Source organism: Solenopsis invicta, chromosome 15, assembly GCF_016802725.1.
Source record: "Solenopsis invicta isolate M01_SB chromosome 15, UNIL_Sinv_3.0, whole genome shotgun sequence".
Classification (NCBI taxonomy): Eukaryota; Metazoa; Arthropoda; class Insecta; order Hymenoptera; family Formicidae; genus Solenopsis; species Solenopsis invicta.
Genome location: NC_052678.1, coordinates 1,442,058 through 1,457,331, shown reverse-complemented (window position 1 = coordinate 1,457,331; position 15,274 = coordinate 1,442,058). Strand labels below are relative to the sequence as shown.

The following is a 15,274-nucleotide window of genomic DNA, read 5'->3' as shown; positions in this document are numbered from 1 at the left end:
GGGTCATAAAGGTCATGGAAGTATATTTCCGTGTTCGAAATGTTGGATTCGGGGAAATTGGCTTCGTCGTGGAGTAGTAGCTTATCGTGGTATTCAGCACAGGTCCCGTACAGACGAAGAGTACAGACAGCGCGTTGATGGAGAACATCATACAGATTCTGACTCTGCTTTGCTTACTTTAGGGATAGGGTTGGTAACTCAAACGGTCTTCGACTTGATGCACACTGTTTTTCTTGGTGTTGTCCCAAAAATAAATAGCGTTTTTGTTGACGGAAAATATAATCCTAATTTAAAACTTTCAGCCAGCTCGCTTAACATTATTACTACACGTCTACAACAAGTTAAGAATTACTGCCCTAAGGAATTTTCACGAAAACCTTATTTAATGAAAAAATATGGAGGATTTAAAGCTACGGAAAATCGTCAACTTCTTTTGTATACTGCCCCAGTTGTTTTTTATGGACTTATAAATCCTGCTGCATATAAACATTTTCTTCTATTACATTCCGCCATTCGAATTCTAGTCAGTTCTTTCTTATCAGAAGACCATCTTGATTTTGCACACACAGCATTAAACATTTTTGTAAATAGAGCAGAAGATATATATGGTCCAGAATTTCTTTCTTACATTACTCATTGTCTTTTACATCTCGTAGATGACGCGAGACGCTTTGGCTCATTAAATGAATTGTCCATGTTTCCATATGAAAATAATATGACGTATTTCCGCAAAGCTTGCCGGAAACCTGATCAACATTTGCAGCAAATTGTAAATAGGCGATTTGAAAAGTTACAGGTTACACAAAAAATACATTTAACTGAGGAAGAGATACGCGTCAGTAAACCGTGGGTTAGTCCTGTAGTTTTTGATACTCCCCTAGATAGTCGTCAATTTCAGGTCTTAGACACAGGAAAATTTCGTATATCGGTGAAGAATCAGGATAACACGGTAATATTAAAGAATTCAAAGATTTGTCTTATTCATAGCATCATTCTCTCGCGTGAGCATTATCAGTTGGCGGTTAAAGAGTTTTGTAGAATTAAAAATTTTTTCGATGTTGGTTTGCCATCGTCTTCAATAGGTGTCTTCAGATGTTCTTTATTATTTGATGAAGTCAGTGTAATAGATCTCAATGAAGTAGAAAATAAATGTTTCCGCATGCCTTATTGGCACACTGAAGGGCATATAGATCCTATTATTGACGTCTGGATAGTTGCAGTCATTCTACATACCATAGATTAAGGTGCTTTCGTTAGGTGAGTTCTCTCAAATATTATTTAGATGAATCAACGAGGGAGAGGAAGAGGAGCGGACAAGACGCTGCAAACTTTGCGATCATTGAATGTGGATTTTGCAAAATATCGCACATTCCATTCTCAAGAAGGCGGAAAGAACACACAAGAACACAAGACACAAAACACAACTATACAAAGACACACAGCACCATTACAACAACATTTACAATCCCCGGCATTATCATCCCTGCATGCTTCATCATCGTCATTCTCATCTGCACATAAACACATGCCCCCTCCATCGGCATCAGTACATCATACACTCATCTCATCGCACTCACCTTTACCAGGTACAAAATTTACAGGAAACATTCATCCACCATCAAAATCATCACCACAACATAAACAAACATCACACTCTCTTTCATCAGCCACAAAATCATTCACACAAAACAGTCATCCATTATCAAAACCACATTCATCACCACAACATAAACATACATTATCACAACCACTACCATCAACCGGACAACGCAATCGCCTATCTCCAGCCAGACCAGGATATGAAAAAGAGTGGACGAAAGACAGGGAACCATCTTCTATAATACGATCTGTACAGTAAGTTTTAAAAAGGATTACAACAATAGGCATCTATATGCATGAATAAAAACATTAAATTTTTTTTAGAATGATTATGACACAACTACAACGGATGGAAGAGCGACAAATTTCGATTGAAAAAAAAATCGAGTAAGTATTAACAATTTTACATAAGAATAGCAAGCAACATACTATAAATGAATTTTTAATCCTATAATGTAATGTTTTCCTGCAGTGAAAATACAAGAGCTATCACCCAACTGACGCGAAATTCTGCAATAAGAAGACCAATGAAGCCACAGGAAATCTTATTTAGAACTGTGGACGATTTTGTAGCCTTCGAAGACGTTGACGAAGACGTTTATAATGATTTGGTAAGAATATTTTTCTAAATATATATTTAATTCAGTTTACAACAAAAATTTTGTTACAGGTGGGATACTTTATTTATCTTGGACGGACCAATCCAGTCGATTGCGCTGCAGAATATTTTCGCAGCGTATTTCCTGAGGATGAGGAAGTTTCACCATACCTCACCTTGAATGGAAAAACAGGGGGATGCAAATTGCGAAACAGTCGCTTTGCTCAAGCATGTCAAGGTTCGTAAAATAATATTGTTTGTTATATTCTACATTGAATATATATGACAATAAGTAAGGTGTTTCTCATAAATTTTTCCAGATGCCATAAACGCCAATAAATATTTTACCAACCTCAATAACGTCGAATTTTATGATGCTTTGGAGAAGGCTTTAAAAAGCCTTAAAACTAGGAAATGGCGTTACAATAGGAAACGAAAAGCTCCTCTTCAGAGAGAAGAAAATGAAGAAAATGAAGAAGTTCCACCTAATCAACGCCAGCGAATAGATGACCTGGAAGAGGACACGGGAATTGAAAACATCCAGGAGGAAATTGAGGACACTGGGACAATTGAGGAATCAGAGATCCAAGACACGGAGGAGGAAAACGCCGATGATATTGACACCCAGGACACGGAGGAAACGGAGAACAACGACGAGCAGGAATATTCGACGACAGATGGTAAATAAAGAAATTGGTATAATAATATATGGTTATTATATATTATATAAATTATAAAATATGTTAAATTAAAATTATTAATCTTAAGGCTCTTGTTCCCTGCTATAATTATCCTTATTTAATAACATCAGAAGAGAAAAATGACACGTCGAAAATTCTTGCATGGTATTTTCAAATAAAGAGATATTTTGCACAAAATAACATTTCAGATTACTTCAGCACACTTCGAAAATACTTTGAGTTCTACACATTTCCCTTAACAGTTAATAAACAGTCATAAAATGAATGTAATGCAAAGCCTAACAATGTAAGCTTATGCGTAGGTACATAAACGTGCATGGTCAAGCTTTGTATTACATTTATTTTATGACTGTTTATTAATTGTATTATATTTATTTTATGACTGTTTATTAATTGTCAAGGGAAATGGATAGAACTCATACTTTTGAAGTGTGTTGAAGTAATCTGAAGTGTTATTTTGTGCAAAATATTTTTTTTTTTGAAAATACCATGCAAAGATTTGAAATGTGTTATTTCTTGCTTCTGACGTCATTACATAAGGACAGTTGTAGCAGCTAGGGACCACTACGATAAGAAGACAGGTGTAGCATTGCGTATAATAATGACCAAAGAATAGGAAACAATCAATCAAATTTTTGTCCGGAATTGACACTTTGGCATAGTTTCTCCGTAAACAAAGTACAATATATAATATCAAAAAAGGTTAATCTAAGAAATTACATTATAAAGATATCATATATTAGAGGAAGGGAGGGGAGTCATGTTCCTTCTGGCATCTTAGATAAATATTTGATTAGTGAAAGAAAATTGAGTGCGCATCGTTGGAAATGCTATACCTATCTTATTACATCATGGCAGGGACCAGGAGCCTTAAATAACAAATATATAAAATAATAGTTTCTATTAATAAATAATATAATTCCAGATCTATACGACGATGACATAGTCCTTTTTGGCAGTCCATGAGACCCTTGTTAGCGGTATGTAATTTTGTATTTTGTATTTTTTTGTTTCGAGAAGCAGTAATAAATTTGGATGTGCTTCACAGAGAACGGCGGGGTGGGGCCGTTCTCATCCCTAATTCACTTCTTTTTTTTCAGGATAAATGATATGGAGAGGCAAATATTTGGTTGTGCCTCACAGGAAAGGGCGGGGATGGGGCCCTTTCCCTTACACATGATTTGTTAAAACTGTAATTTCATTCCAGGTCTGCGATGAATTATGTCTATACATATAAATTTTACAATAAGAATCAAACGCGGTAACTTGTGCACTTTATAATTTACTAAAATTTAAATAATTAAATATAATATAAACAATATAAATTATTTATAATATTTTTAACAATATATACAATATACATTTTTAATTCATTATCTATGCATTGAAGATGATCCAAAAAAAGGATCGAAATGCTGTTAATATTTTATATTGTTTAAGTATTTATAATGTAATAAAATATAAAGCGCACAATTTACGGTGCTGACTCTTATTGTCAAATTTATTCATTAGCTTTATATATATGTATATATATATATATATATATATATATATATATATATATATATATATATATAGTCTATTATCGCATTATATATATATATATATATATATATATATATATATGTTCAAAATAAAATAAAATCAGGCCCTGAGGGTCAACGTGGTTATTTGTGCGTGATTAATTAAAATTTATTTAATATTTCTTAACATTTTCGTCCGAGCATTTTGGCTTCGCATTGAGCTATCATAACCGGCATAACAAATACAATTTAATTTAAGATCGTGAGAGTATTAAATTTGTTATAAATATACGCTGATGATAGATCAAAATGCGTAGCTGAAACACTTGGACGAAAATGTTAAAAAGAATATTAAATAAATTTTGATTAATTACGCACAAATACCCACTTTCATTCTCATGGTCTGATCTAATTTTATTTTGTTTATTATCGAAAGTTTTAATTATTTAATTTGTATATATTACATATTGTCAATTATATACTTTTTAATTTATATTTTGTATTATAATAATACAAAAATTTTATTTTGTATTTATCATTGTATGTATAAATTACTATGTGTTTAAATGAATAAATTCTGTATAATTCAATTACATTGAAATGTTTTTTAAATGTATAACCTCTGCTTTATAATAATATAGGACGGAGAAGAAACCGATACGACAATGCATTCTCGTTCTAGTACGCTATTAGTACCGTGAGAGTACAGCGTACGATCATAACCCTTATATGAGCACACGGTAGCGCTACCGTAGTCCCACTGCGTACCAAATACGGTGTACTGGTAATGTACGCTTACGGTACGCACGTACGTGGTAGCTACAGTACCGATACACAAGGTACGACGTACGTTCACCGTACCGGTATTGTGGAAGTATTTTGCTATCTGGGTAGACTGTATGCTAGATTGTGGTGTTGGTAAGTCAGCCATCTACTATGACCCTTTGAATCGTTGCACCGCACTGTACAATTAGCCAAAGCCCGAGAAATTTTTTCGTTTATCCACTTGCTTCTTTTTGCTAAATATAGCATTACCAAATAAAAAAAATGATAAAAAAAATGTTTAAAGTTTTTATTTCTGTACTTGTATTGATTTCAACTTCAAAAATCACTTCACTGCGATAAATTTCCCTCAAGTGCGTGCAATTTACCTACTTTCTCCTAATTCTAGTGACAATTCTAAAAAGCTCATATGATAATGAAAGAAATGGAATTAAAAATGTTAACATTATCGATCGATATTATCGACATTTTTAGTTCCACTTAGTAGATGTCGTAAGGCCGTCGGAGTTCGGTTGTCTCTCCAGCATCCCCTTAACGCTGCTATTCTTTCTGGTTTCAGAAATTTGTAACTGGATTAATTAATAAGTATAGTAGTACATTTTGAATCCTGTTTATTAAAGTTAACAAAATTAAATGTAGCTTTTACAATATATATTGAGTTCACTAAACTAGTTATTTAAAATAATAGATGACATTAAATATGCTCGCTGTGTTACAAAATAAATGTTAATTGTAAATAAATAATATGTGTGTTAATTGCTCTGTTACCTGATATTTAATAATATTTCTGAACGTCTTATAAAAGGTATTTTCTCTTATAAAAGATAATTCATTTTATAACACAGCGAACATATTTAATATCATGTATTATTTTATAATTAGCTTTCAGTATCTTAAAGAGAAATTCCGAGATTTTAGACTTTGCGTCGCGATATCTCCGCACGTAGGGCACGAAGAGAAAAAATAAAAACACTTTTCTTATACAATTTGATCCCAAGCTATCAATTGAGACTACTCAGAACTTGATCGGTTCAGCCGTTACTGAAATCTGATAATCTCGTTATGTTTAAACTCGCTGACTCGCGTAAAAGAGGGTCGGTCTTTCTCGCTTGCCTACATTGACGCGAGATGCGACCGCGCCTCTTGATTATGTTAATACTAAAATCATTACCTTCAAAGGCTTGTTGTCTTGGTACGCACCCTGCGTCTCCCTTTTATTTCCCCCTATCGCGCTATACCGTTTATTATATCGATTATTATATTTATTGACTCATTTGTAACATTACTTATTCGCATTTGCATTATGGGTTGGTTTAATTCATGCAAGACTACCGATGGTACGTACAGATACTACGATTTATAATATTTCTTTGTCCTATGGTCGACATGTTTCTGTTTAATTTCGGCGGGTCTCGATAGCACACAAACCACTCACAATGGCAGATGTCTAGAGATTTTCCGTAGGTTGGGTTAGATAAGTCAAGATGATTGGTTGGTGGGCTATCAGGATGTGCGCTATCGGAATCCTCCCGTTTAATTTACTGTGACTGTTCAGAATATGGAAATTGTCCTGACAATACATATACTAAATTGGACATTTAATTCAAAATCGTTTTCCTTTGGTAATTATCGTAAAAAAACCGTACACCTTAGTCATTCCTATGATAGTTATTATTGTTCAACACTGGTTTCTCCAGATTTGAAGAATCCATTCTTATAGAAGGTTTATTTGAAAGGCCACATAAATAAACTGTTCTATCGGCGTTTAATCCTCGGGAATATTTGTGTTTGTCATATCCTCATTCATTGTAACGATTTTTCGATTCTCCACATGCTTATCTACAATTGAACGTTTATGTTCTAAGTGATTTTTATATTAATATTGATAGATTAATTTATGTTTGTGCTTGAACTCATATACGCCCAAGTCAACATTTTACTTTTATTTTCGACCTCAATTCGATCTCTTTTGAACCTCTTTTATTGACTATGGTTTTTGTGGAAAGTTTTAAGAAATTGAAAAAAATCTAAAACATTTTAAGAAATTCTTAAAATCTAAAACATTTTAAGAAATTGAAAAAAATCTCTCAAAGTGTAAAATTTTCCGATAATTATTATTTTTAAACACAAAGTAAAAAATCAAAAGGTCTAATTAAGAGTAAAAATAGAATTAAAATTTCGACTCGTGCTGTTACGTGATTTTCAAAATAAATACATTAGATTGTACTAACGAGATGCCAAACATTATTAGTAAATAGTCTAGGCCGGTTCTAACTACGGGGCAATGAGAATGGGTGAGGGGCGCAGGTGAATGCAGGCGCGGGATACTCGCGGGAACTGACTGAGTGATGGGGATGACCCACGCGGTACACATCGGTAGCGGTACCGCCGCGGGAGAGAGGTATAGGGGTTGCGGGGAGAGGGAAAGTTTGTGGTTAGAACCGGCGTTTATATGTATTATATAATTACAATTTCGCGGCAAATTTTTGCGGGGCCTGATGTGGTTAGCTGGCGATTTTCGCGGCGAATTTCGGGGATCCGCCGCCGCCGCCACCGCCGTCACCCATTGGGCGCGCGAATGTTTTTGGGCGATTTCGCGCCTGCGCCCACCGCCGCGTGCAAAATCCGCGGAGGAAAAAATAAAAATAAAATCTTTTTTAAAACTTATCACCGCCGCCGCCGCCGCCGCCGCCGCCGCCGCCGCCGCCGCCGCCTTGTTACTGCCACTATTGTTCTATATCATTCATAGTTTATTTAATATTCAAATCACTATTCAATCACTATTCTTACCACGCACCACTACATATAGTTTTGTTGTCTCCTCTACAGTCTTAGCCTCCTCCTTCTCAACTGCCTCCTCTCCTCATCCTCCTCCTCCTTCTCCAGAGGATGGAAATAATATTGTCTACAATATGTTTCATTAATGAGGCTGTACAGTAGAGGCTGAAGATGTGAAGGAGATTATCCTCCCCGTCTCGCTCTACCACTATGGTCCACTTCAACCATATTACCTACATCAAAATGGCCGTTTATAAGTATGAATGCAGGAGCAGAAATTTTAGAAAATATACCAAGTACACCGCTTGTGCTTGGTTTGTTCATATAGTCCTCAGCTTTAAAATGCGCACTGCAAATGAGATGATTTTTGGTTGGTTGAAAACCTTCTCTTCCAATTGCGTCAATCCACATTTGTAATATTTCAGGGCGATTTAAAGCTCCTGAGTACTCGCCGCGGTCATATTGAAGTCGTGACGTCAGAAACGAGAAATTGCGTGAAATCACACGTAATTTTGTCAAACATGCCATTTGTAAATGAAGCCAATTTAGATAAAATAGACTAAGCAAATAACTTTAAAACACTTTTAAATATCGGTTACGATATAACGAAATGACATGCACGACATCTCATCGTCAATTTGTCACGTTTCATGTGCATTAGTTCTAATTTTGTCCGCGACGGAATGTCACTACCGTCAACGCAGATTTCTCGGCTGAGGAGTCAGAAACCTTAAAGGAAATTTAAAACATGTATGTAATGCTTATTTGAAATATAATTTTAGAATGTCATAAAACTCGTATCTTAGAAATACATTAATTCTTTTTTTTCAACCGACTCAACTGACAACACCCGCACAGCACGCATTGCAACAATATTGCAACAATATTATGATGTTGCAATAATATTACAGCGATATTGTAATATTGCTATGATATTGCAGCAATATTGCAATATGATATATCATAATACAATATTGCTATGACATTGCGGCAATATTGTAATATGATATATCATATTACAATACTGCAGTAATATTGTAGAAATATTTGAATGAGATATATCGCGTTATAATATTGCTATGACATTGCAGCAATATTGCAATATGATATGTCATATTACAATAGTGCAGTAATATTGCAAAAATATTCGAATGAGATATATTGTGTTATAATATTGTTATGACATTGCAGCAATATTGCAATATGATATATCATAATATAATATTGCAGTGATATTGCATAATATAATATTGCATAATATAATATTGGTGTGATATTGCAGAAATATTCGAATGCGATACATCGCGTTGTAATATTGCTATAATATTGCAGCAATATTGCAATATGATATATCATATTACAATACAGCAATGATATTGCATAAATATTTGAATGCGATATATCGCATTATAATATTGTTATGACATTGCAGCAATATTGCAATATGATATATTATAATACAATATTGCTATAACATTGCAGCAATATAACAATATGATATATCATATTACAATATTGTAGTGATATTGCAAAAATATTACAATGCGATATATCGCATTATAATATTGCTATGACATTGCAGCAATATTGCAATCTGATATATCATATTACCAAAGAAGTAAAAAAATCAGAAAAGGACTTTTTAGTAATCCGTGAAACGGAAATAGCCTTTTAAGACTTCTAAGATGGCTGCCAAATCATGAAGCGCCATTATTTGAACCTCTATTCTCGTGACCTCTACACACGAGATTTATGGATGTTCTAATATACAATAAGTGGCTACCCCTCTTTATTTCGTAAACTAGCAGAGATAGATCCAATACATATAATATCAAATTAAATGGTTTGAACTAAACTTTATTGTTAGCACAGTGGTTATCCGCACAGCACATAATATTGCAACAATATTGCAACAATATTAAGATATTACAGTAATATTACAACATTATTGTAATATTGCAGTAATATTGCAGAAATATTAAAATGCGATATATCACACTGTAATATTGCTATGACATTGCAGCAATATTGCAATATGATACTTTACATTGCAATATTGCAGTATTATTGTAGAAATATTAGAATGTGATATATCACATTATAATATTGCTATGATATTGCAGCAATATAATATATCATATTACAATATTGTAGTGATATTGCAGAAATATTGGAATACAATATATCGCATTATATTTATTGCATTATATTGTTATGACATTGTAGCAATATTGCCATGTGATATGTCATATTACAATATTGCAGTGGTATTGCAGAAATATTAGAATGCGATATATTGTATTAGAATATTGCTATGACATTGCAGTAATATTGCAATACGATATTTCACATTACAAAATTGCAGAAATATTACAATGCAATATATCACATTATAATATTGCTATGATATTGCAGCAATATTGCAATATGATATACCCAGATAGCATACAATATTTATAATAAATCTTAATAAATATTTATAATAAATATTAATAAATATTTATAATAAATATTAATAAATATTTATTATAAATATTTTTTTCAAATGTTATAAAAATATTTCATACATATTTTATGTACATGACAAAAATAATTATAAAAGTTTTTATCCAAATGTTATTAAAATATTTATAAAATATTTTCTAAAATATTTACGTTACATAAAAAATAAATATTTACTAAAATATTTTATAAAATATTTCACAAAATATTTATAATAAATAAAAACTAAACATTTAGAGTAATAATTATAAATTTTTTCTTATAATTAATTATTGTATTATATTAATATATATTTTCTAGTTGCATTTTTATTTAAACAAATAACGTGTATTGACCTGATCTATCAATTATATACACATGTCAGCTAAGTGTTCACAGGTCATTACAAAGGACTAGTTTACAGCGATCTTAGAGGTTAAGCAATGTTGACCGGAGTCGCGACTTAGATGGGTGACCGCTTGGGAATATCAATATTACTGCAGTATCTCAGTAATATCGCTGTAACATTGCTGCAATATATTATGCCCGCGAAAATTAGTCACAGGAATATTATTGCAAAATGTCAAAAATGTTACTAAAATATTGCAGTAATATTACTGCAATAAATTTTTGCGGACATTATGTAGTAGAATAATATTATAGCAATAATGCTGCAATATATCTTTGTAATATTACCGCAATATTAAAATATTACAACGATATTGCAGCAATATTACGTGCTGTACGGGCACATACGCACTAACACACGCGTCGGAGCCATTTTCTTGTTGGGTAAGATGGCCGAATCCTGAAATCCTGCCGGACACAGCATTCATCCGAACTTAGCGATTTAGGTTTAGTATAGATATTTGTGAAATTTACGAAACATTTTTATTGTTTCTTGTTTTTATTGGATACATTGTTTATGTAGTAAAAAATAAAACTAACAGTTCACAATCGACGAACTGGCGCACATCGAAGATATTGCTCTCACGTATCGCTTTCTCTGGATTTGTTACAGTGGACGCGATGTTTATGAATCGCGTGTACATAACATCGACTGTCTCAACGATTCTAAGCAAATGCTCAAACATTAAATCGATACACTCATATAGATTTGAACATACGGCGTAGCGTCGATTCAATCATTGTCACGTACACGTTTGAAAATTCGAGACGTATGAGCCTAACATTATTCATCGCACTAACTCTGATCGTTAACGGTCCGACGCTTATAAAATTATTCTTGTAGTCATTTTGAAGCAATTTGGAAATATTCCATCGACGCTCGTAGAGTCCTTTCCATGTTTCGAGAGACAGTATCAGTTCTCATCCTTGATGATCTCCTATTGCGATTTTCACGTAACTCGATGGACCAACGTTAATTCCAATCTCTGAAAACTTGTAACTCGTAGCTGTCAAAGCGTAACGTCTGCTCAATAAGCGCACTGTACGACGCTCCGTCGAATGGTTTAGAAAAAAAAAAAAAAACAAAGTTACTCGCATAACGTTGCATAAACGCTGTATAGAATATTGAAACTTACTCATTGCATTCCTTCTTCGCTTCGCCACTGTACAATGTATTACTTTCCTCGGTAAAGTTGTACATTGCGAATCGTTTGTTCAAGCCTCTGATGCAATACTGATATCGCAAGAAATTATGATGTTTCTTTAAAGATTAATGCTTCTGCATTTATAAAAAAGAGGGGAGGCTTTTCCCTCTTTTAACAATTCATAATCGTCGTTATCGCTTGAACATGACACGTTTTCGTGATCCTGCAACGTTGTACAGGAACGAAACGTTAAACATAACGTACATGACGTATGTACATGAAACATGAAACATGAAACGTGAAACGTGTAGAAACGTTTTCTTCGAGAATGAATGCTTCTGCATTTTTTAAAGGAGAGTGGAAACTTCCTCCTCAATTCAAAAATTTTATCATCATCCTCGTTATCGCTTGAATATGTCACGACACGTTTTCGCGGTCCGGCAACGTTAAATGTAACGTACATGACGTACATGAAACATGAAACGTAAAACGTGTAGAAACGCTTAAAAAAAATATAAAAAACAAATATGAAACATGAAATAACGTTAAATGGAACATAAGAAAAACGTAGATGAAACATGGAAAACGTAAAAAATCGTATAAAAACGTTAAACGAAACGTGAAAAAAAATATATAAAACATGAAACGCTCACGGTAATGAGATGCTGTCCATCGTAGAAGAACTTCGTGAAGTTGGCATTATATTATGAACGATATAAATGTATACATTAAAAAAAAATATGAATAATTATAAATACTTTTTTCCTTTATTCTGCCTTTGTCCTCGGTATACAATTATCAAATTTGTAAACGTGTATAAGAATTATAAGACATCGCATACGCAATGTGAAGTATAACAGTTATAAAGACATTTGATATAAAAGTACGCGTAAGAAAGAAATTACAAAAAATATGTTTAATGAAAAATATGTAGTACTTATTAATACAAAATACGTATAGTAAATAATACTTATAAAGACATATTGCTTCGTACATATAAAACTATAAAATGTAAAAAGAATACCCGTCAATGTCCCCAAATAACATTGTTGTTGAATCTGGTATGACATACCATTTGTCATTATCGTCATCATCATATGGAACAATAGTGACAGTAGCAGGTGGCGGCGGCGGCGGGGGTGGTAAGTTTTAAAAAAGATTTTATTTTTATTATTTTTTCCGCGGATTTTGCGTGAGGCGAAGGGCGCAGGCGGTGACGACGGCGACGGCGGCGACGGCGGCGACGGCGGTGGTGGCGGTGGAGATAGTGGTAACGGCGGCGTCGGCGGATTTATTGGATTTCTCGCTCTTTGAATCAGACTCAAGCGATCTTCTATCTTGATCATGTACCTAAAGAAATATTGTTCTTAAGAAATCTTTATTGTAGGATCAATTAACGTGTACAAGAACATGACAAATTTTAGTATTTGCTTTATTAAGTTAACCGCTTCGACAGCTATTTCAATGAAAAACCCTCTACGTATGTACGAATAACCTTTGTTGTTCAAGTGCATTAATATTTTTATCTTCTATTTTTCTTAACTCTTTGATAAATGGTATTGTGACATGTGGAGCGATGAAAACTGAAGAAAGAATGCTAGATATAAATGGGTTTTTAGTTTTCCTGTCTATACTCACGATTGTAATTCTTTTGCGAGGATGTTCTTTCGAGTGGTTGCAGACCTTTTGGTAAACTTGGTTCTTTGGATGAAAACCTATATTACATATCTGTATTAATTTTCTATTAATAACGTTCATTTTTTAAAATAAAAAGCAGAATTTATTGCACAACCCTCTCTATTAAATTTTTAAAAATATTTCTGTATTTTTAGCAGATATTCTGATCTTTATCAATACGGTCGCAGGAATTAATTATATTTATTTGCGTAACTGACACTTATCTGTTTTTTCATCTGGTTTATCAAAAAAACATATGCATTTTATGTTTTACATTCTGTTTATAATATGCGATTTATACAATCTCATTCATTAAAAGAATATGTCATTTGATACAACAATATTCTTGATATCCCAAAAGTACATACATGCATAAATTCAAACAAAGTTTCTTTTGACGTAAATTATCTTGCTTGGAATATTTTACTTTTATACATTAATGAATAAATGTTTAATTTTTTGATCGTTCAAAAGAAATTTAAACAGCTATATAAATTTCAAAGTGTTTTACCATGTTTCATAACGGTAAACAATTAATTTGCCTTGCATATTTTTAGCGATACAATTTTAAATAATTTATATTATTATATAAAAAATGATTTAATACAGTATACTGATTTAATATTTTATGGTATGATATATTTATATGAAAAATACAACAAAATGCATTGCTGTTACCTGTTATCCTTTTATACGCAATGGTGAATAATAATACCAATAATACCAATAATACCAATAATAATACGTCGTCAATCATGATTTCACTCGATGGACTTTTTGAATCACAAAAACTAGCTCTTTGATGATGGATTGGCGCAAACGCGGTGTGAGAGATTTGCTGACGACGTCGAAATTACTCAAGGTTTGGGAAAAATGATACAAGATAAAACTTGTGTCGTGAGTCTCGATTTATTCTGTTCCAACTGCAATGTTGTTAGATGGGTCCGGTTTTTCGCGCATGCGCGTTAAATAAGGCTTCAGTAAAGTATATCTTAGTGATAAAAAGGAAATCTTTGGTAGCCCATACAAATTTTAGAATTCTCCAAACTGACGTTTTTTGATTGCTTTTTTTGTCTCTGAATTTTATAAATCTATATTAAAATAAGTAGGTTTGTTTGCATTGCTTGAAATCTTTAAAATTTCTTGTACTTAAAATAAAATAAATATATATTTAAGCAAATAAAAGAGATATATAGGAGAGATATATATGAGAGGAAGACAATAAAGATATTGAATGTGAAAAAAAAATATTGAGTGTAAGCAACGTAAACAAACCGATGTATATTTACCTTAACCTATCCTAATCATATGATGAGCCCATTTCTCTGTACAGCGGTTACAGCGCTGACTGTAGCCACACATGCGCAAAAAACCGGGCCCGTCTAACAACACTGGTTCCAAGAATTAAAGACGACCATGGGACTGCAACTTCATGTTAAACGATGGAAACGGTGGGAACACAAGCGATCGACGCGATCCAAGCGGCCTGGCCTTGATACTACATGATTCTATATATGTATATATATATATATGGCTACTCTACATTAATTTTAAAGTCTTCGGCCCACACTTAGAATTTTT

The 15,274-nt window shown here is 33.0% G+C and overlaps 3 protein-coding genes across 3 annotated transcripts in view; 2 read left to right on the top strand and 1 right to left on the bottom strand.

Annotated features, from left to right (window-relative positions):
- LOC105201713 (meiotic recombination protein W68) overlaps positions 1 to 15,274 on the top strand; it is a 122,645-nt gene that overhangs the window by 84,718 nt on the left and 22,653 nt on the right. The window lies entirely within an intron of this gene.
- On the top strand, positions 1,142 to 4,401 carry LOC120359649. The gene is made up of 6 exons (XM_039457869.1): positions 1,142 to 1,854; positions 1,924 to 1,986; positions 2,072 to 2,210; positions 2,270 to 2,435; positions 2,518 to 2,877; positions 3,824 to 4,401. Exons 1-6 carry the CDS (start codon positions 1,283 to 1,285, stop codon positions 3,862 to 3,864), a joined length of 1,341 nt encoding a protein of 446 aa, XP_039313803.1. The 5' UTR covers positions 1,142 to 1,282; the 3' UTR covers positions 3,865 to 4,401.
- Positions 12,762 to 14,650, bottom strand: LOC120359650. The gene is made up of 3 exons (XM_039457870.1): positions 14,372 to 14,650; positions 13,655 to 13,731; positions 12,762 to 13,366 (listed from the first exon to the last, which is right to left on the bottom strand). Exons 1-3 carry the CDS (start codon positions 14,448 to 14,450, stop codon positions 13,187 to 13,189), a joined length of 336 nt encoding a protein of 111 aa, XP_039313804.1. The 5' UTR covers positions 14,451 to 14,650; the 3' UTR covers positions 12,762 to 13,186.